Genomic DNA, 21029 nt, shown 5'->3' with positions numbered 1-21029 from the left:
GTTTCTATAGAAAATCAACTTAGATTGTCTCTGTGTAACAGGGTCAGTTGTGCAGCAATAATATGTGAAACAAAGTCAAATGAACATTTGTAATATTAAGTATTATAATTCCACAAAATTTGTTTCAGTTGTTATTACCTGACACACTTAGGCCTCTGTACTCAATATGTGGAACGTTTGAGTTTGAACCTTTTATTTTTAACTCAAATTACACACACATATGGAACATGATAATGCTTTTGTTGAATTACACTTTCTTTTTTATACTTTCTTTTTTACAAAGAGAAAAAAAACAACAGACAAATCCAATAAGAACAGGCAGGGACATTATAGGTAAAGGTGAAATGCTTAACATCTTGTAAAAGAAAATGAGAGGAAGCAGGGTTACATTGTAGTATCACAGATAATGAGTCCTTTATGTTCATGATCGTTCTTTAAGGTCACAAAGGTCCCTGACTTTGATTCATGGGAATTCAGGGTATTTTTAAGGAAGGAAAAATCTTCCTGTCCTCCATGAGCTGTAGTCATTATCATTTTATTACAGTCTCTCGTGGGCTTCCATATATTTAACTAAAATGATGAGCTCTTCCCACATGCCTCAGTCTTTCTAAAACTGAAGTGGTTGCTTATTTTATTACAGTGCATCAGTAAATTCTTGCACGACAGAATCTAAAGGACAAAATGTTGGTGTTGTCAGATTTATACGGTCATACGGGTCAAGAGGAATTCAGTAACTTTCTGTAACTGTAGATATTCTTGTCAGAGTGAGCTGGGACGCCATCTTGTGGTGACTTCATGTACTGCACCATCTCACTGTATTCCTCATATCCCCTTTTTCTTTCTGTATATAATTCAGGATGTTGGCTGATCCTGTACCAGTGTTTTGGTTGCACACAGTGGTCTTTGCTGTCTTAAAATATTATCTTATCTGCATTAGTGTTTGAATGATAAATTCCACCTTAATACACAGGCAGGTTTTTATTTGACTCCTAGAGGGCCTGTCCAAAACACAGAGAAAAGAGCAAAATAAAAGCTTTTAAAGGCATGAGACAGAGATTATTCATATACATGGTAAATATCTCTCTCATTTCTTTCCTACCTTCACACCCCGCCCACTCACTGTCCACTCCACAGCTACCTGTTGTAGTCTCAAACCTTACAGAAATACAAGTTTACTATAATTAAGACGAAAGCTGGGAGTCAGGCTGCAGGTCAAACAGAGGAGCGAACAGTTGCAGTGTGTGTTTTTCTCTCTGGGTGTAATATGACACAGTGAATGGGGCCGGGCTTGATTCAGCTCCTCCAGCCAGACAAGCCCAGCCCTTCAGGTCCCAAAACAGGTTGCATGACACAGCCGGGTGGGGCTGTATTATCTGGTATCCACACCACACCTTCTGACTCTCTCCCTTGCGCAAAGACGCACAGCACCGTATATAACCGCACGGACTGCGCCGCGCTCGCTCACCGCTCTTCCTCCTCTCCGTGTCCGGCTCAACACACTCTGATCGCCCGTCATGTTCCGCTGTGGGATCGCCTACCCTCGATGCAGGTGGATCGTGCCCCTGCTGCTGCTCTTCGCCATTATTTTTGACATTATCGCCATCGCCGCCACCTCGGGATGGGTCGAGGACGAGGACGCCAAGTCCCACTACGCCAGTATGTGGGAGCAGTGCCGAGGCAGGAACGACAACTGGGAATGCAAGTCTCTCATGGAGCACTGTAAGTGTCACTTTGCACCACACACCAAACACAATGTAGGTGATCCAAATGGCGCAAAGACAGAGGAAGCATGAGTTCACACAGCCTGTTACACGACCTGGTTTTGTGTGTGTGTGTGTGTGTGTGTGTGTGTGTGTGTGTCGCTGTGGTGTTAAATTCAACATTCACATTGTAACCTGAAGGACTCGACCTCTGACTACAACCAGAAACTCCAGGCTGAGGGGAGGAGGGTGAGGCCTCCAGTCCTCTCAGGCAGGCACACTGAACTTTGGTCCATCCGTGATCCACTGGCTCTTTATCATATCCAGCCGGGGTAAATGCAGTAGAGAGGAGGGAGGTTTCATGCAGGTGCTGAACAAAACAGCCTCTTATCGGAGTTAACTTTGAATTTGACATGCCTCTTTTTAAGTTTGTGTGGCCCTGTATCACTGTGAGTGCTTCAATGGGCTTCACATGCCTTTAAATTACAGGTTTTCAATCCAAACTAAAGAGTTACCTCCTCCTCATATGATCTACTGTGTGATAAAAGACATACGTGGTAAGAAATCTTGTAATTTGTCTGTCAAAATATTTTCAATTCAGAAATCCTCCTGTAAAACAGCAGCTCTTTAACCTGTGACGTCTTCTAAAACCAGGGTATACGGCACATCTTCTTTAATCTGTTCTTAATACACAGTGATGTAATATAAGCTGCAGGCGTTGTTTTGTTTGTGCCTTATAAAAACTCTTCACCTTCAGCTACTTATGATTTACCTTGCTGACCCCAATACTACACTATTACAGTATGTCTTTACTGCAACCAGGGGCGTAGCACCAAATTCTAGGCCCCAAGCATCAGCAGTCATGTAGGCAGGCCCCCCACGCTTCGTGATCCATGTCTCTCTCATGTACCTTTTTGATAATTGATTTATTTATCTATTTACTTTACAAAGTCAGATTGCTTTCTTTCTTTTCATTTTGGGAACCTTGATTTGTCTTTCTCGGGGAAAGACAGGACGGTGTACGTTGGTGCCTTAGCTGCGTTAAGGGACGAATCTGAGTGCAGAGCCTCCACTATTTTCTTTAAGAGAAGTTCAGCATTTTAATCAGATTATTCAGCCAATTTTAATTTGGTTATAGCGCCAGTTATGTAAAGAAAAAACTGCAAAGAAAACCATCCTCCCATCGGGGCCCTGGGTAATCAGTCCCACTCCCCCCCACTGCAACACCCCTGACTGCAACAACTTACAGTAGTAAAACTATCTATGCATATGTGTAAGAGAGACTTTGTAGGAGCAGAGTTGAGCTTTAAAATAACTTAATTCTAATAAAACTGCTCACAGAGAGTAGTCGTTTGTAACAGTTTGCCGAGGGCAAAGTTTTAAACCTACGAACTCCTAAAACACTTCAGGCAAACCTTGAATATTTTACATACCTCCTAACCTGCACTCTGTCTGCCTGTCAAACTTGTTAACACAAACACAGCTAGACAAACTGTTAATTAGATTTTACTTCAGAGTAAAGGTCCAACAAAAGATACATGAACTCACACACACACTCCCTGAAATCGTGTCGAACAATGACTGCGAACAGAGCAGACTTCTGTTCTCGCACTCTTTCTCCTCCTCAGGTTGTATTTGTGTTATCCCACACCCACACTCGCCAACAAAGGCTGTATTGTTGCTCATATCAGGCTCTGAGGACGTCGGCTCGTGATGCTAACAGCACGTAGCTCCATACTGTGATCTACACAACATATATGTTAATAAAAATGCTTCTGTTGGAGCTCTGATGGCCGAATATTCCTCAACAGCTAAAAGTTGCCGTGCCAGAAACTCCACATTGTTGTAAGTCATTGCTGCATAACCTCAGTGGTGGCCTGTCAGATCCTGACCTGAAGGCTGACTGTGATGGAAGTGAGCTTTTGTTGAACTCTGACAAGCTCCGATACACATACTGTTTATCAGTGATCTGATATGGTGCAACAAGTCATGTATTGATCAGTTGTTTGAAGGAAAATGAATCATTTCTAATGCAAAAACTAGCAATGATTTTACATTTTCATCTTGTCAGATGTTTGGATTTGCTGTTTTTCTTGGTCTTATGTGATTGTAAATTGAATTTTGGGGGGTTTTGAACTGTTGGACGGACAAAACGAGACATTTAAGGGCGTCTCTAGGTTATTGTAATTGGCATTTGTAGCTATTTTTGATTAGTTTAGGATAGATTGAGAGAGTAATAATTAGTTACAGCTCTACTGCAGTGTCCACTACATGTCTATAACATAAGATTACAGTAGTAATTGTCTCTAGATGTAAATTCCAAATCACACTTTGCTTTCTCTGCTCCTGTGTGTCTTTTAATGTTTAGACAATGGATCAATGGGAAGTTGTGAGGATAAAGATTTGGTAACATATTCAGTCCATCGTGGCTCAGTGACAGCTCAGTAGAGACAATTAAACTCAAACAAAAGTGCTTTTATTTAATCCTCGTAATGCAAAAAGTATTTTTTCGGTCTCATTTGAAGTTTCAGTTTTGTTCTTTGTGTGACTGTCCACTGCTTCTGTCCTGGCCGGCTCTCAGCAGGACTGAAATGGTTCAACAATAGACGGTCGCAACTGCCAGAAAAACTTCTGGGTGCATTCTTGCCTCGAAGTTCCTCTGAGCGTTCTTGAGTCACAGTTCTGGTCTAAATACTTGTGGGGGTTATGTTGGTGAGCGGAGCACGGAGGAAACAAACATGACCAGTACAGTTGCTGTGTGCGGATGTAGGACGCAGTGAATGTTGGCATCGGACCAAAGACTCGCTGCAGCTTTCCTGTGAGCAACAGGAATAAACATGTTTGGGCTTGAGTGTCGGCAGAAAGTATGAAACAGTAAAGTTTAATTACTGTTTTGATCTGAATCATTGCTCAAGGGAGGGGCGGTATGACGATATACCATCAACCAATCTGACAACTTTATACAACCATCAGTGAAACAACTTGATTTAATCAGCTAAAACAGAAGTTCAAGTCTGTGTATTCATCCATTAACAGCTGAAACACAATATATTGATACCACAATATGCCAGATATTTTCATCATTTTGTCTAGAAATCGTCTTCGCATTCCTCGTTTTATCCCAAAGACGTTCAGTGACGAAAAAAACTAGCAAATCCTCACATTTGAGAGGCTGAAGCCAGTTTTCAGTCGACTTTTTTTGGTTTCTTTGTTTGTTTCATTTTGTTTTTTGCCTTTATTTTACCAGGGAGGCCCATCTGGTTAAAAAGAGACCTAGCTGAGGTAGCAGCTGTGTGAAATAACAACATGTTAATATACAACATGATTTATAGATACTCACAATAACACAAGAGAGCAGCTTTTTTTTTTTTTACACAGTGGCCTTTCAAGAAACACATTCTTCACGAAGCCTCGATTAATACAACTTCTTGTTTTAGATATTTTTGCAGGTTACTCTATTCCCAAAATGCGTCGTAGGAACATTTCATTTTCTCCAGATCTTTAAAAACCGGGGTTACATTAAAAAGCAACCACTTGGAGGAGTGTAGCGGGTAACCGCCGAAGCTGAGACTGAAGGGTAGATTAGTTAATTTGAGCTGTAAGAGAAATTAAAACATGGCTGCACCATTCATTTCCGTCACCACTTTACCCTGTTAGGGGTCACAGGGGGGCTGGAGCCTATCCCAGCTGACACTGGACGAGAGGCAGGGTTCACCCTGGACAGGTCACCAGACTATCACAGGGCTGACACATAGAGACAGACAACCATTCACACTCACATTCACACCTACGGACAATTTAGAGTCACCAATTAACCTGCATGTCTTTGGACTGTGGGAGGAAGCTGGAGCACCTGGAGGAAACCCACGCTGACACGGGGAGAACATGCAAACTCAAACACTGATGGTGTGTTTCCAGCACTGAGAGCTTCTAGCCGAACTGATCTCCCATTAAAATCTTTCCAAGCTAACCACAGGGAGTCGAGCCGATCCCCGCTGCCTGTGTGAAAGCCTGTTTCTAAAAAGGGTTGATGAGTATTGTCGTTGACTGTAAGACCAAACACTGTTATGGCCGAGGCTTTGTGCAGTGTACGTGGGAGAGTCGGTGTGTTTTTGCATTTGTGGAATTCATGGGAGTCTTTTAGTCAAGCTGCAGTTAAGAGCATGTTCCTGTGTGTTTGTAGTTACTGTAAAAGCCTAATCTCTGCAGTTTCTATCAGAAGAGGAAAGCAGATGTTGAACAGCTGGGTGGCATTAAGTTTGAGTGATCGGGACAGGCACACACCCAAACGTTTTCACCATGTATATTAAGAAACAGAAACAACATGAGGACGCAAGACAACAGTGCCACACTATAAGGGCAACAAGTAGAGCTCCTCTCTGTCTTTGTTTCACCTACAAATGTGGACATTGCAACTTGAAAAACAACCCTGGACTCACATACCTTTATGAGCTCAAACATCCCATCCCATAGCTGCATTAACTATAGGGAAGACACACTTCTACAGAATTAAAGTATTTTAAATGCACCGCAGCGTAGACGATAAATCAGTGTCACAAAACCACATAGTGCTGGAACGCAAAGATAATTACGTTCAGCCTTTTGGGAGAACAACAACAACCTTTAAGCTTTCAACAGAAACAATCTGACTGCATCTTCAGCAAAGTTTGTGACATGATTTCCAGTATGTGCTCGTTTTCAGCTGTAACTTATGTGGCGTTCATGTGTCGTGGGAAAGGCTGATACAGACAGTCCTTATCGTGTGTGTTTGCTCGAGTTCACTCTGTCTCATTGTGTGTTGTTATAGTTTAGTAAATATATCATTGATATCTGGACAGTGTTCAGTCTCTTTGACTTCCTGTGTCTTCTTTGGGGAGAAAGCTGAACCAGTCGAACTTGTCTGGTGTGTGTCAGTGTGTGCATTATGAGAGAAATACCTCAGGCTGAGGCAGGTAGGGCATTACCTGAACACACACACACACACACAGGCAGATGTGAATAATTCAGGGTGTTGGCAGATCCAGTAACAGCGCATTGGGTGTAACTGCTTGTTGAAAGTGCACACAGTGGGCTCGGCCGTCCTCTTCAAAACACCAGGATTATTTGCATTAGTGTTTTTTTGTTTAATGAAACTCAACCTAACACACAGGCAGGGTTTTAGTTTAATCCCAAAGGCCTGTGAATCCTGTCCAGAACACAGTGAACACTTTAAAATGTGTTGTAAAGGCACGAGATGTTTCCTAACAGATTATTTCACACAGTAAAAGCTTCTCTTTACCCAGCGACTCCCCCACAGAAACACATTTTATTTCACCTTTTTTGTCTCGTGTGACGGCTTGTACAAAGAGGCCCAAAGATCTACAACCACGCACGGTGGGAGTCGCCCATTTCGGTACCACAAGTTCCTTGTAATTACGGACGCCACAGAGGGACAAAGAGAGGGAAAGTGTTGTTCAGGGAGTGCCAGACAACAGGCAGCTCGCCTCCCTCTCTCACTCCATATCAGCTTGAACCTCACTAACCCTGTGGAATGTGGCGTCATGAGTTCATGCTGTCGGTGGTGAGAGGGAGGGATCATCAGAGCTCAAACAGGGACTGCAGATCATGTAGAAACATTGCACAACTCATGAGTCATTTATTTCCAGAAACAAAGCACAGAAACTTTCACATTTACGAACAAGCTGCGCACAGAAATGATAATAAACTTTGTAGCCACATCATACTTAAAATATAAAGTCGTAAGCTGCAAATTTTGTGCCTTTTTTGTGGTTTGGTTTCAGAAGTGTGGAAAAATGGTAATAGTTGTACAGCAAAAAGAAAGACAAGTTCATTTATATTGCACATTTCAGCAGTTCAGAGCGATCTGCATAAACATGGAAGGCAATGAGACAAATTGCAAAAGAAACACATAATAAAAGGACATTTAAATACAATTAAAGAGCCAGAAACAAGCTAAAATATACGAAAATGGGGACAAAACACAAGAATAAAAGTTATAGTGCCATAAAAGAAATTCATAAATGATTGATATAATAAAAGACAGCAGAAATAAAGAAAAAGAAAGAAAGAAATGCTGTGTAAACATCTACATTAGCAAAGCACTAAAACACTAAAATCATCTTTAGTTTCTTTTATAGATACTTAACGAAAAGTAATGTTGTATTTGCATCTTTACCACAAACAGCACTTTTTTTCTGTCTCATCAGATGTTCATTTCCTGCGTCTTTTTGGGAGAATATTAACTGTAAATAAATAAATCTGCCCGAACAACAATAAATGCAAAAGTCTGAAACCATAAAACTGTCCGTCTGTTCAAGTGCTCCAGTGTTTCCCAGCGTGTAACTAATCTGTGTGTTTGTTTTTATCAAACTCCAGCTTGGGCCGCGGCAGTCGCTGCTCTCATGATCATCGGCCTCCTCATCCTCATCGTCGCCTTCATCATATCCTGTGTGGCCCTGTGCTGCACCCTCAACTTAACTCTTCTGCCCTTCATCGGGATACTGTTGATCGTTGTCGGTAAGATTCGCACACACACGCATGAACACGCATGCAAATGCCACATTTCTCTACGTATGGCTGCTGCATAATTTGTAATGTGATTAGAAATGTTGAAGCAGAGTTTCTCTAGTTGGACAATGAAATTTGACTTTACCACACATGATCAGCACTCAAAGAAGATGAACGCCTCAGGTCTTACAGCTGTACAGTGCATAATATTCCATCTTTAGAAAACAAGTTTATGCTTGCATGTGTCAGGGTTTAGCAACTTAACTGCAATTTTGAGGAGCAGCTTGGTCATGGCTGTATAAAAGCGTTGGTTCACCTAAACCACACACAAATCTCACTTAACACCAGTGATATTAAGTTAAGGTTTTGAGATATGACTGCCTCTGGGTCTTCAGACGTCAGCCAACAGGGTGGAGAGTTAGATTATTGGGACTACTAAAGACCCGTTCATTACACTGAGCAGTTGGATCGTCTTTAGACAGACATGCTGTTGTTTTGAGTCTCACAAACTTAAATTAATTTCACCTCAGCTGTCCTGTAGTGGTGACAAAAATCTAAGAGGCAGATATTTCAAAACTGAAAAACTGAAACTATCTGCATGGTTTGATGCCACCAGTACCCAGTAGGGCTGTACTGAATGGTTCGAAGCTTTGAAGATCCATTCATAATGATAAAAAAAAAAATAAAATTAGGCTGCACTAATATTATTTTTTCTGATAATACAGCAAAATTAAATCAAATCAGAGTATTTGTAGAATTAGATTCCAGTGATGGCAGCGTGGGATCATTTCCGACTCCAAAAATTTCCAATATCCGCAGCATTGTAAGGTCCAAAAGTCAAAATATATTGAAAAAAGATGGGTGTAATCACTTGCCAAGTTCATAACATGACTTTATCTAATGAAATATTCAGCTTCAATTCATATTTGTTGCTGTTCAGCCTCTCAAAAACAACATTTTCAGCGCGACTGCTCTCCCATTTTCTGCACGGGAGGGGAGGCATGCACCTGTAATTATATTTAATCATTAAAGAAAGTTAATTAAATAGATAAAGACTGACTAATTCAATCAAATGAGTCACTTTGTCAAACTAAGGAATTTATTTGAGAATTTTTTTAGGCTGATGACGTTGTAAAATGTGGCGACAGATGTTCAAAGCTCACTTCAAAAACCTCAAATGAGAAGGAAGTTGCATTCGGTGCAGCCCTGATACCTGGCTCCAACGCCAAAACAATATCTTACTTTGAAGAATATAAACATGTTTTTCTACAGAAGCCTTTTTGTCATTGAAAAGAATAAGTCAGCATTCACAGATGTTGAGATGTTGTCTCAACACAAGCAGCCAAACAGGAAGTTTGCTTGAATAAAGTGGTGTAAAATCACCATAATTAGGATTTGAGTCGGTGATTATCGGATTAAAGACCAAAAAAAACAAGACATTTATCCGAAACTGTCTCTAATTTAATGTTTTAGTGCTTGTTGCTACATTCACATTTTGATTTTATCAAAATAAATGAGTTTTAATACCTATTCCTACAGTGTCAAGTAAGAACTTTCATTTTTAATACCAAGTCTAATGCCGATCATGTTCCAGCTGAAAATAATACAAGTTCCCATTAAACCTGACAAATGAGACATCAAGGTGGAGCAGACAGATAAAGGTTACCAGTATGTGTAAGAACAGAGGAGTGACAGACAAAGCCAGGAAATGTCACATTCAGGCTTTGTTTCGAGGTGATGGATTGAAGTGGGAGTCGTTAAGAAAGGAAACCAAACCTTAATCCCAGAGGAGGGTGAACATGATGATGTGTGAGAGTTTGACGTAAAAAAGGAGAAGGAGTAAGTGAGAGACGAACGGAGAGAGGTCAGCAGAAAGTGACGTTTGTTACGGGAGGAAGGAGGTGTTGGTGTGACCATGGGAACAGCTGGTTCAGTCTGTATATGTGACTGACTCACCCCACTGAGAGTCTGAAAACATGGGACGGAGCCACACACACACACACACACACACACACACACACACACACACACACACAGTAACTGACAGGTGAAACAGCCAGCCACAGTTCACAGGTACTGGTCTGTGATGATGTCTGTGTTAATCTGCCGCCGGGAGTTCAGTGTGATTTGCATTTGGCTTCACTCAGAGAGATTTGGCACTTGGTTCCCACAGGTGGCACAAAATGACTCCTGCATGGGTCAGAGTCTCAGAAGAAAGAGAAAGATTTGGAAACAATAAGTAGATTAGAATTCATGGTATCCGTCTGTAGTTCTCTCTTCCCGCCAGCACAGCAGTTACTGAAGCATACTATACTTTATAGACCCATTATACCACACTTACCGACATAATCCGACACAATGTGCTTAATAATTTGATTCAAGTGCAGTGCTAACACTAAAGCTTTTTAGCACCTTGACTTCTACTGTAGGTTTCCTCTTTTATTTACCCTTAAAGGTTGATAGCATTTTTCAACCTGGACCCAGTTTCCCCAGGTGTTTTTGTCTAAGTAACAAATGGAGACAACAATTTTTAAAACTAGTCTAGCATTAAGCGAGAGGGCTGCAGTGTTAGCACTTGGGACATGTGTGGACCTTCAGTTTACATCTACTTAAAGTGCTCAGATTGTTTAAGTGTCTGACATTATTGATTAAATAATAATTGTTTGTTAAAGAGTAAGATCCTTTTCTTTACTTCAAACAGCCTTGAAATCGCGGTCACCAAACCCACCAGACTCCATTCAAATAAACAGTAATTTTAGCATGCATAGAGGCAGCATAGTTTTCATAAGTAAGTAAGTCGGTCACTAATGGAAGGGTTTATTTCAACCAAACCAGAGTTAGAGATTGTTGGCACAGTGGAAAGACGAAACAAGAAGGTTTTTGTGGGTTTTATTTTGTTGCTGTCGACTTTGAATGAAGTGTGTTTTACAATGATTAAATTACTCTTTATTTAAATGGACTCTGGTGGGTTTTGTAATAGAGATTTTGGGGCAGTTTCTGGTTGAATATAAAAGATCTTACTCTTTGACAAAAAGGTCTATCTCTGAAGGGATGTGTGCCAGACACACAGTGGCAAAAACATTGACATAGTGACATTGCAGACTGTTGTGAGGCTGCCAGCTGCAGCATTCTCACTTAGTGCTGGACTAGTTTCAGGTCCACATTGAAAATATCAAAGCTACTTTAAGTGTCTTTAAGCATTATTCTGTATGGGCTTGTTTGAGCTCTTCACTGAAGCTACGTGATGTTGAGTGTAATTAGGTTTATTTTGTCTACTCAAAATAGATTAAGTGTGAGATGTACATCTCATTAAAAACACATTGTCTGATTAAAAGAAACTTTCTACACTTAATCTACATGATGTTTACATTGAATTCAGTGTTCAAACTTAAGACTCGGAGTTGTTATGACTGCACTATTCCATCAAATCTAAATGTTACAGACACATTTCTAAACTTAACACCGATATAAGTGTTACCTGTCAAACATTTTCTACAAATGAGAGTGAAGTTTTGCTCATTTGCATGTAGCTGCACAGGGTGTGTTGGTAATGATGTGTACCGGCATGTCAGGAGGGTTTAGAAGTCGGACAGTTTGACATAAAATGTGCTTGTGTCCTTACATTTTTCAGTAATGTAAGGGCAGATAGAGACGGCTAAAAGCATAAATGAGGGTTAAAAAAGTTTCCAGGGAAGCAGAAGTGTGTTTCTGATAGTAAAATATGACGTTTATAAAGTACGTCAGTGCTGTTTGGCACCGATCCCTCAAATGGATACCTCTCTCTGATGCATCCATATTTATACGTCTCTGTGAAGTGTTTGTTGCAAATGGGCTAAAACATACTGTTACTGTGATCTACTCCTGACTTCACAGTGAGGGTGTGTCTGATTAAATTGTCTGTGATTAACAGATCAGTGTATGTTGTGAAGAAGCGTCATACCTGATTCACCGGCCTCCCCTCCTTAGCTCGAGGGCGTTAAGGTTTACTGTCACTAAAAAAAATACATCACAGGACAAACCAGTGTCACACCTTTCTCCAGAGTATGTCCCTGAAAACTGTAGTCAACCATGAGTTCCAGTGTAGTGTTTTAGATTTGATTACCGTCTGCGAACACTGACTCACCTGATGTCGATGCGTTGATGTAGCTCTCACACACTCATGTGACGGTGTTTTCCACACCCTGCTGTTAGTATCAGTGTAATCACCTTTCTCTTTCTCTCTCTGTCTCGCTGCAGTGATTCTCCAGTTCATCGCTCTGATCATCTACCCCGTCAAATTCAACGAGCTGATCTTCGAGGGCCAGTATAACTACACCTGGGCCTACGGCTTCGGCTGGGGCGCCACCATCCTCTGCATCGGCTGCGCCATCCTCTTCTGCTGCCTGCCGCGCTACGAGGACGAGCTGACCGGCCTGGCCAAGACCAAATACATCTACTCCTCTGCTTAAAGACTAAACCTGCACACACACACACACACCCAGTTACAGACATTTCCACACTCCACTCTGACCTGGATCTGTGTCAGCTGTTGGACATTTTAACACTGTTCCATTTCACCAAAGATCCACGATGGCTCAGCTCAGTTCGACCTGGTTCAGCAGTGGAAACCTCCCTCCTCCATCTATCTACCATCCACGAGCAAAGCCAGAAGCGTGGGGTGCTTCTCACTGGAAGTGGACTGTGATTGGATGTTGCATCTGCTTTAATGTACAGACCTCTATTTTAGATTAAGTCAGCATCATATGAAAGTGGTTGTTTCTCACATTCTGCATTTGAGTGACGCATATTCCTCATTTTATCTGTACTTTCTACCAGTAACTCTCAATGCAAGATCACCCAAGTGCACTTAACCTAAGGGATGTAACTATGTGTAAAGCATAGCCTGGTTTATTCTACATCTCCGAAAACCTTGGAAAGAAGAGCAATTTGGACTAAATTTGCACAGGATGCAAAAAGGAATCATTAATCATCATTTGGTCTTGTCCCGTGTGTTTTAATTAATTTCCCCCAATTCTTTAGTGTGTGTGTCTTGTAAGGAGGCTCGGAAGCTGAATGTAATCGATACGTTTGAAAATGTAGTTTAATAGTTGTGTTTGCACCTTTTTTTTAATGCATTTTTTGGATCATTCTTATCTGCTGTTTGTCTCCAGAGTTTTGTATTCTTATTTAGATTTTACCAAAGGGGTATAACTGGGAGTTTGCTGTGCTGTCTTTGTATCTGTACTGAACACTCAAAGAAATTATTTGGACTATTGTCAGGTTTACATGTGTCAATTCGAGAGGTGAGAACCAGAGGGGCGTGAGTGACACTGGGGGGTAAAATGAGTTGTATATTTATATCAATTGAAAGCTCTTTATGAGCACTTTCTGTTGCCAAACCAACCAAGAGTTATTAATCAAAAACCGAAAGACTTAACCTCGAACAAGAGAACTGTTTGGGGACATAAAGGGCATAAGTGCACTTACTCACTTATAGAAAAATTCAATAAATGTCAAAATATTGTTCATTAAATATACTGTCGTCCACATGTTATGAAGTTTTAATACTAAAGATTAAATTCAATAAACAAAATCAGCACACACTATGGTCAGTTTTTGTTTGTCTGTCCTAAGTTGGTCAAAGGTCACTTTCACCTCTGGTTCTCGCCAAAAATGTCCATCCTGCTGAGTCAAATCATTTTAACATAAACTAAAAAATATTCATGTAAATCAGTCAAATAAAACTGACAAACAGAGGAAGAGACTTTATAGATTTAAACACATAATTTACTTTAATAAAGTTAATGCAAGAACTGCTAATAAATTCTATTCATCTCAAATATATTGAATCATATATTTAAATATATGTATTTCATTATTGAATTTATTAACAGTAATTACATAAACATTACTTAAGTAAATTGGGTAAATTCTATGAGGTATGGTTACATGAATATTTCAGTTTTATATGATGTAATTACACAAATTGTACTTTTTGGTGTATGTTAGAATTACTTGACTCAATTAAATTGAAATTTTATGTGTGTTTGAAATAAACCTGACTATAATAATTATAATAATTTCTGTGAGTGAGCAGACACTCGACAGCGTGTGATGGTTGATTAACATGGCTGCTTTTCTTTCACTCTAAACTGAATTTCTATTTAGCTTAGTAATTAATTAATTTAGAAAATATTTAGATATTTTCTTTATAGTACTTTTTTCCTTTCTGACCGTCATTTAAAATTGATCAAATGTAGAAATTTTACCCATCATTTTTCACTCACATGAGCTTCCTTGTTAAATAATGATGTCATGTTATTTTGGTTTAAAGGGAACATTATAAACCCAGCAGCATTCTGTGTTTTCCATGTCTTGTTGCCTCAAAGTTCATTATCTAGAGAGTGTATTCAGAGAGGAGACATTCCTCACAAAGAGATGACCAATCATGTATTTTCTGAGAGCCTTGATAAGTTTTGATAACGCTCCTGTGGCTGACCATCTGCTGGTTTGATGAGACACTGAGACCGAGGTGAACAATCTTCTGACATACTGTGTGTTAAACTCGTGCCTTAGCTTCTTCGGTGTTGTGTTGTTGAATGTCCTATCGACCTGATCAGTCTGGTTTTACTGACTCACGCTTAATCCCAGTCAACAGATGCATTTCTGTTCATGCCAGCTTCCTGCCCGAACACGACCTGAAAGAGTTCTGGGGAAAGATTATGTGACTGTTGAATGAAAGAGGAGATGTAAAGACTGATTTTAGATCCAGCTCATGATGTTATCATCCCACTCAGAGTCTTTCAATCGAAAAGTTGATTACGCAGCAACTTACTGCGTAATCAACGTTTTGATTCAGTAGAAACTGAGAATCAGGGCAGATGTAAGCAGGATGTGTTTGAAGAAACTTCCTGCATGTCTCGACGGTGATGTAAAAAACAAACATGCTTTTATTTCCATGCATGAATCTCTCTTGACGCCAGCATTTTCAGACGTTATTAGTCACTGTATAGGGGTATGTATTGTACTATAGAGAATGTCTTATTAACATTCATCCACCTCTGGAAATCAGCTGTTCTTCTGCTGTAGTATGAACTGGTTATTTTTGGTAGTCTGTGTATTTTTATGCAATAAAAAGATTTTTTTGAAGTGGTGTCTGATTTTTTTTTCTTTTTTTAACAAGTGACTTTATGTTTGGAGAATAAGAGCTGCAGGGTCTTACATTTAATGTTGGAAATATTTGCCTTTAAAAGCATTTAAATAGTATTAAATTTGAATTTATGAGCTCTTAATTCCCACAAATATTTTATCTAACACAGTGGTTCCCAACTGGTGCAACCATGGGGTCCAGATTTCTCCTTAGTCATTACTCCAAGGTCCACACAGTGTAATACATTCAGCGTCATACTGGTGTTTGGCCATGTCATCCCGCTAGTTTGCTGTCTCTGTTAAGTAGCTGTCTGTTGGTCACTCACTCTACAGCAGCACTTCAACATAAAAGCTCTGTGTTTGTAATCTAGTGTATGTGAAAATAAGTGTGTTTTTTTTTCAAACATGACAGTTTGCAGGTCAGTTGAGGTCCTTTCAGAACGGACCTGTGACCCACCAGCTGGGAAACACGGATCTAATTTATTTATTTGTCAAAATTGGTACACATTTCTGATGTTATAAATCTTTAAATCTACCTCTGAACTTAATAACATGTTTTTACCTTATACTTGCTTTTACTTTTGGACTAATGTAGATTAACCTAAATCACTCTAATAACCATATTGCCACATAAAATCTACCTCTGCACTGGACAACATATATACTGCTTATGATATAATAATAATAATGATAAACTTTACCTATATACCACCTTTCACACAAGAAATGCAGCACAAAGTGTTTTACAATAAGGGCAGTATTAGCACTGAGTGCTTCCTGTGACATAATGAACATAATGCAGAACTGATTAAAACTGTAAAACTATAAATCATAAAATCAATAAAAATTTTAAAGAGTTGCAGCAGCGTGAAGCGTCAAAAGAAAGAGTTTCAGGAGAGTCAGAGCTTAAGCTTTCTTTTAAAAAATATTAGCGAGCTAGCTTCCCTGATATCTATAGGTAGTGTGTTCCATAGCTTTGGGGCGTAACTGACAAAGGCTGCATCCCTGAATTTCTTCCAGCTGTTGCTGGGAACCTCCAATAAACCAGTAGTTTTCATTTTTTAACAAACCAAAATTAAAAAACATCCACCTCAGAAACATGACACCCACTGAAGAATAATGCAAAATTAAGATAACTAATCTTATGGGTTACTAATTAAATGTCTAGTAAGAGTAATAAAATAAAATTAAATAACTAAATAAACTCCATGAAAAGTAAAATTTGTACAAGCAGGACATGTAACATTCTTTCTATGAGACCACCACAACACTGCTGAGTGTCCATTCACTGTCCCATGTGAGGTTCAGTGTCCACAGATTAACCCCTTTTCAAAATGTCTGAATCTTTGGACATGACCATAGAGTAGTACAGTAGTAGATGTAACAGGAAGTCAGTGCAGAACAGCTCAGACTGACCTGACGTGCTCTCTCCTCTGGTCCTGGTTAATAGCCGAGCTGCAGAGTTTTGAATGAGCTGAAGTCTCTCAGTGGTGTTTTTCTTGGCAGGCCAGTTACAAGTGTGTTACAGTAGTTGAGTCGGCTTGAAATAAAGGCATGAATCAATTTCTCTTCTTCTTTTTCATTTAGGAATAGTCGTACCTTTGCTGTGTTTCTGAGGTGGAGAAATGATGTTTTCGTCACCTTGTTAATGTGGGACTTTTATGTGGGACTACATGAAACCTACCTCTGCACTGGACCACATTATACTAGTAACCCATATGTACCTGTGAGGCTTGAATAAGAAAAAGATTATTTCTCAAATCAGTCTTAAACTTGGTTAAGTGTTATCTTGAGAAGATCTGAAAAAGCGTTAAATTTGGAGAGGAACAGGAAAGATATTTGTCAAATGTTTCACAGTCCTGTCTCCACTTTGCAGAAGTCAATAAAAACGATCAGATTTCTCAAGGGCACCTGTAAATAAATATCAAACAAACACCAGGAATTTACTTTAGTTTCAAGGCCGATCCAAATCTATATGCAAGTTGGAGCTGTTTATTTACAATGTCAGCGAGGTCAGGCAGAAATCCGGGTGCAACCTGCATGCAAATGATGTTCCTGACTCAGTGTTTGTACTCAGACTCATATGGGGTTGTCATCACACACACACACACACACACACACAAATACAGGCGCACAGAGGAACATAGTTGATAAACAACACACAGATCCACAGTGCGCTGTGAGTCATGAATTATGACATGCACAAACACCCAGAGAGCCACACCCTGGGACAAGCCTGTGTGAGAATTAGACTTTGCTCAGCATGTCTTGACAGCTCTGGTTTCTCTGCGAAAGAAAAGAGTGCTTGAGAGGAAGGGGGACGAGGGGGAGACAGAATGACACAAGGGTGAGAAATACAGTGTGAAGGAGAGGAGGACACACGGTGATAGTGGAAAAGTAAATGAGGGAGTGACTGGTGTAAAGTTAGAGAGGGAAATAAAACAAGTGAGAACAAGATAGACACTGAAGTAGCTGCTGTACTTTCCCCCCACTGCATGTTTTGTCCTGTTTCATTTTTACTTTAAAGGCAGAAAACTGTAGCTCCACTGCTCTGTATAAAGGTCGACATGTTCAAGCATGTAGCAGCTCTACCAAACACAGGTATATAAATGAAACATGTAGAACTGGATTTGCATTGCTAGGCAACAGATTGGTTTCATGTTTACTTCCTAGCAGCTGACATTTTTCACACACACTGCAAAACACTCCCAACAGGAAATACTTAACATTTAGAAGTTTGAAACTGTCTCTGTGAGTCCCTCTACTGGAGACTTTGTAACAGGAGGAAGATCTGCACATTATTGGTTGCACAAAACACCTCAAGTTTTCTCTTTAAATATGACACTTAACACTTAATTTCTCCTTAGCTGAGGGACTTACACAGTTGCAAAGAATCCCTCAAAATGTCTCCTTAGTTAAGGAAAGACATTAACTCATTTACTGCATTGAAAGAGATTTTATAATGCTACAAGCATTCAGGTCGATTGTTTGCTTGAACTCATGCTTGTGATGCCTGTTATTGTCTCATAACATTGGCCAGTATACTATATAGAAAATGAAAAAATGGCAGAGGAAGAGCAAACAGGGAAACCATATTGATCCACGGCTCCACATCGACATAGAGCTTACGCCGTAACCTACGCTTTAGCCTGACCTGCACCTCTGTAACTATGTGTCGCGGTGACGCAGACCTCCTGTCTGTTTCTGTAAGCTGAAACCATTTCCCTCAGTGGAAACAAAGTTTTATTTACTTGTATTTCACAGATAAGAAACAATAAATTGTGAAGACAATAAAGCCTCCACAAAAATAGCATTATAAGTCTTGTGTGTGATTTATCCTGGCTTCATATGAGCAGAAGAAATCTCTGCTAACTGCTAGGCTAATGTATACAATGTAAAATGCATAGGCTTGTGTTAATAACGTTAGCATGTTGTATTTGTGGGGAAAATGTGTCCAGATAAAGACAAGTGTTTGTCTGTGATAAAGACAAGTGTTATGTTTAGTATAGGACAGTTGTTTTGTCGGTGAACCTTGTGAGTTGTAATGGAGCCGAATTTTGTAACGTTACTTTTGTTAAATGTTGCTGTTGTACCTGGCTTCAGAGAAGAGGAAAGATCGCTAGCTGCTAGGCTAAAATACATAATGTAAAATGCCATAGGCTTGTGCTAAAAACGTTAGCATATTGTGTGTTTGTCTGTGAATTATAGTGAAGCCGATTTGTGTAGGCTACTTGTGTCAGAAATTGCAGAGTGACACAGACGCACCACCACACAAGTAAAAATGCTCACAACGACGAAGGCTACTTGCGGTGGTGTGTCAGTAGCCATGTTTCCATTAGCCTGTTTAGATGCGCATCTAGAAGTAAATTATGATGTAAACGCCAAAATTCGAATTAAAATCCCCTGATTCGCACAAAGTAAAATACGCTTGCTTTAGCCGGGTTTTGGTTGATTCAAAAACTGATTCGTAAAACGGGGGATGGAAACAGTTCTGTTCGAATTAAGTCTGACATAGTGCACCTCTCTCCATGGTGATATCCACACTCTGGGTCGGGAAGGCGGTAATGCATTTACAAGCTGGTTGCCAACCACCAGAAAACGTAGAAGAAGAATGCGAGACTTGTTTTGTTTTCAGTTCTGTGGAAAACTCGCGCAAGTTCGTAGTTTTCACCAAAGTCTGTACATTTAATTGAAACACACAGGATTCGTATTTCTTTTAATGCGCTTTTCCCAATGATTCGAATCACTTTTGGATGGAAACATAGCTAGTGTCACTCTGCAGTTACACCTCCAAAACACTAGTCAGTGGCGGGATTTCTGTGAGGTTCTGTAAAGTTGAGTTGATTCAAACACATTAAACACACATTAAACATGGCTTAATAGAGACAATTTCAAACACAAGCACACAAACTTCACTATAACTCGCAGCATTTACAGACAAAAAAAATGTCTTTTTGCTGGACACATTTTCTCCACAAATACAACATGCTAACGTTATTAGCACAAGCCTATGGCATTTTACATTGTGTAAATTAGCCTAGCAGCTATCGATCTCCTGGCCCGATTTCCTCTTCTCATATGAAGCCAGGGACAACAGCAACATTTAACAAAGGTAACAGCACACAATTTGGCTCCATTACAACTCATAACATTCACCGACAAAACAACTGTCGTATACTAAACATGTTTTTCAAACAAATATAGCATGCTAACGTTATTAGCACAAGCCTATGGCATTTAACATTATGTAAATTAGCCTAGCAGCTAACAATGTTTTCCTCTTCTCATATAAAACCAGGGACAACAGCAACATTTAACAAAGGTAATGGTACAATGGTCTCCTTACATCTCACAGGGTTCGCCGACAAAACAACTGTGTTATTCTAAACACGTTTTCCAAACAAATACAACATGCTAACATTATTAGCAAAAGCCTATGGCATTTTACATTGTATAAATTAGCCTAGCGGTGATCTTTTCCTCTTCTTATATAAAACCAGGGACAAGAACAAAATTTCACAAAGGTAACGGGACATACTTCGGCTTTGTCACAACTCACAGGGTTCGCTGTCAAAACAACTGTCATATTAAACAGGTTTTCCAAACAAATGTAACATGCTAACTTTATTAGCACAAGCCTATGGCATTTTACATTGTATAAAATAGCCTAGCAACTAGCAGAGATTTCCTCTGCTCATATGAAGCCAGGATAATCACACACAAGACAAGGCTTTATTGTCTTAACAATTTATTGTTTCTTATCTGTGAAATTAAAATAAATAAAAGCTTTGTTTCCACTGAAAGAAATGGTTTCAGCCTACAAAAATAGACAGGGGGTCTGCGTCACCGCGGCACATACAGTTCTGGGGAGCTGCATGTCAGGCTACAACATAGGCTCTATGTCGATGTGTAAATTTAATTAAATTATAAATTATAAATCAAAATAAGATATATGGCTGACAATAAGAAAAGCAGGTCAGCAGAGCCACATATAGTGAAATTAGCTTTTCAGTTTCAGATAAGCTAATGACATTTTTTGGAGAAAGGTGGTGTGATGACTTCCACTGCAAAAAGATTTCCCTATGATTTTATTTAAGAGGTATTTGGTGTAAAGTTGTTAAATTTAATCCTATCCTTTCATGCACTCTTATTGTGAAGATAAGGGAAATCACTCAGCCTTATGTTTGACTTGTT

The 21029-nt window shown here is 39.7% G+C and overlaps 1 protein-coding gene across 1 annotated transcript; it reads left to right on the top strand.

Annotated features, from left to right (window-relative positions):
* Window positions 1-1377: 1377 nt before the first annotated feature.
* LOC125903139 (p53 apoptosis effector related to pmp22) lies at window positions 1378-15335 on the top strand. Its single transcript, XM_049599851.1, has 3 exons — window positions 1378-1719; window positions 8076-8216; window positions 12444-15335. The coding sequence occupies exons 1-3, from the start codon at window positions 1515-1517 to the stop codon at window positions 12653-12655; spliced, it is 558 nt and encodes a 185-aa protein (XP_049455808.1). The 5' UTR covers window positions 1378-1514; the 3' UTR covers window positions 12656-15335.
* Window positions 15336-21029: the final 5694 nt, after the last annotated feature.

This window comes from Epinephelus fuscoguttatus, linkage group LG16 (assembly GCF_011397635.1).
Source record: "Epinephelus fuscoguttatus linkage group LG16, E.fuscoguttatus.final_Chr_v1".
Lineage (NCBI taxonomy): Eukaryota > Metazoa > Chordata > Actinopteri > Perciformes > Serranidae > Epinephelus > Epinephelus fuscoguttatus.
This window is presented reverse-complemented; position numbering and strand designations above follow the sequence as displayed.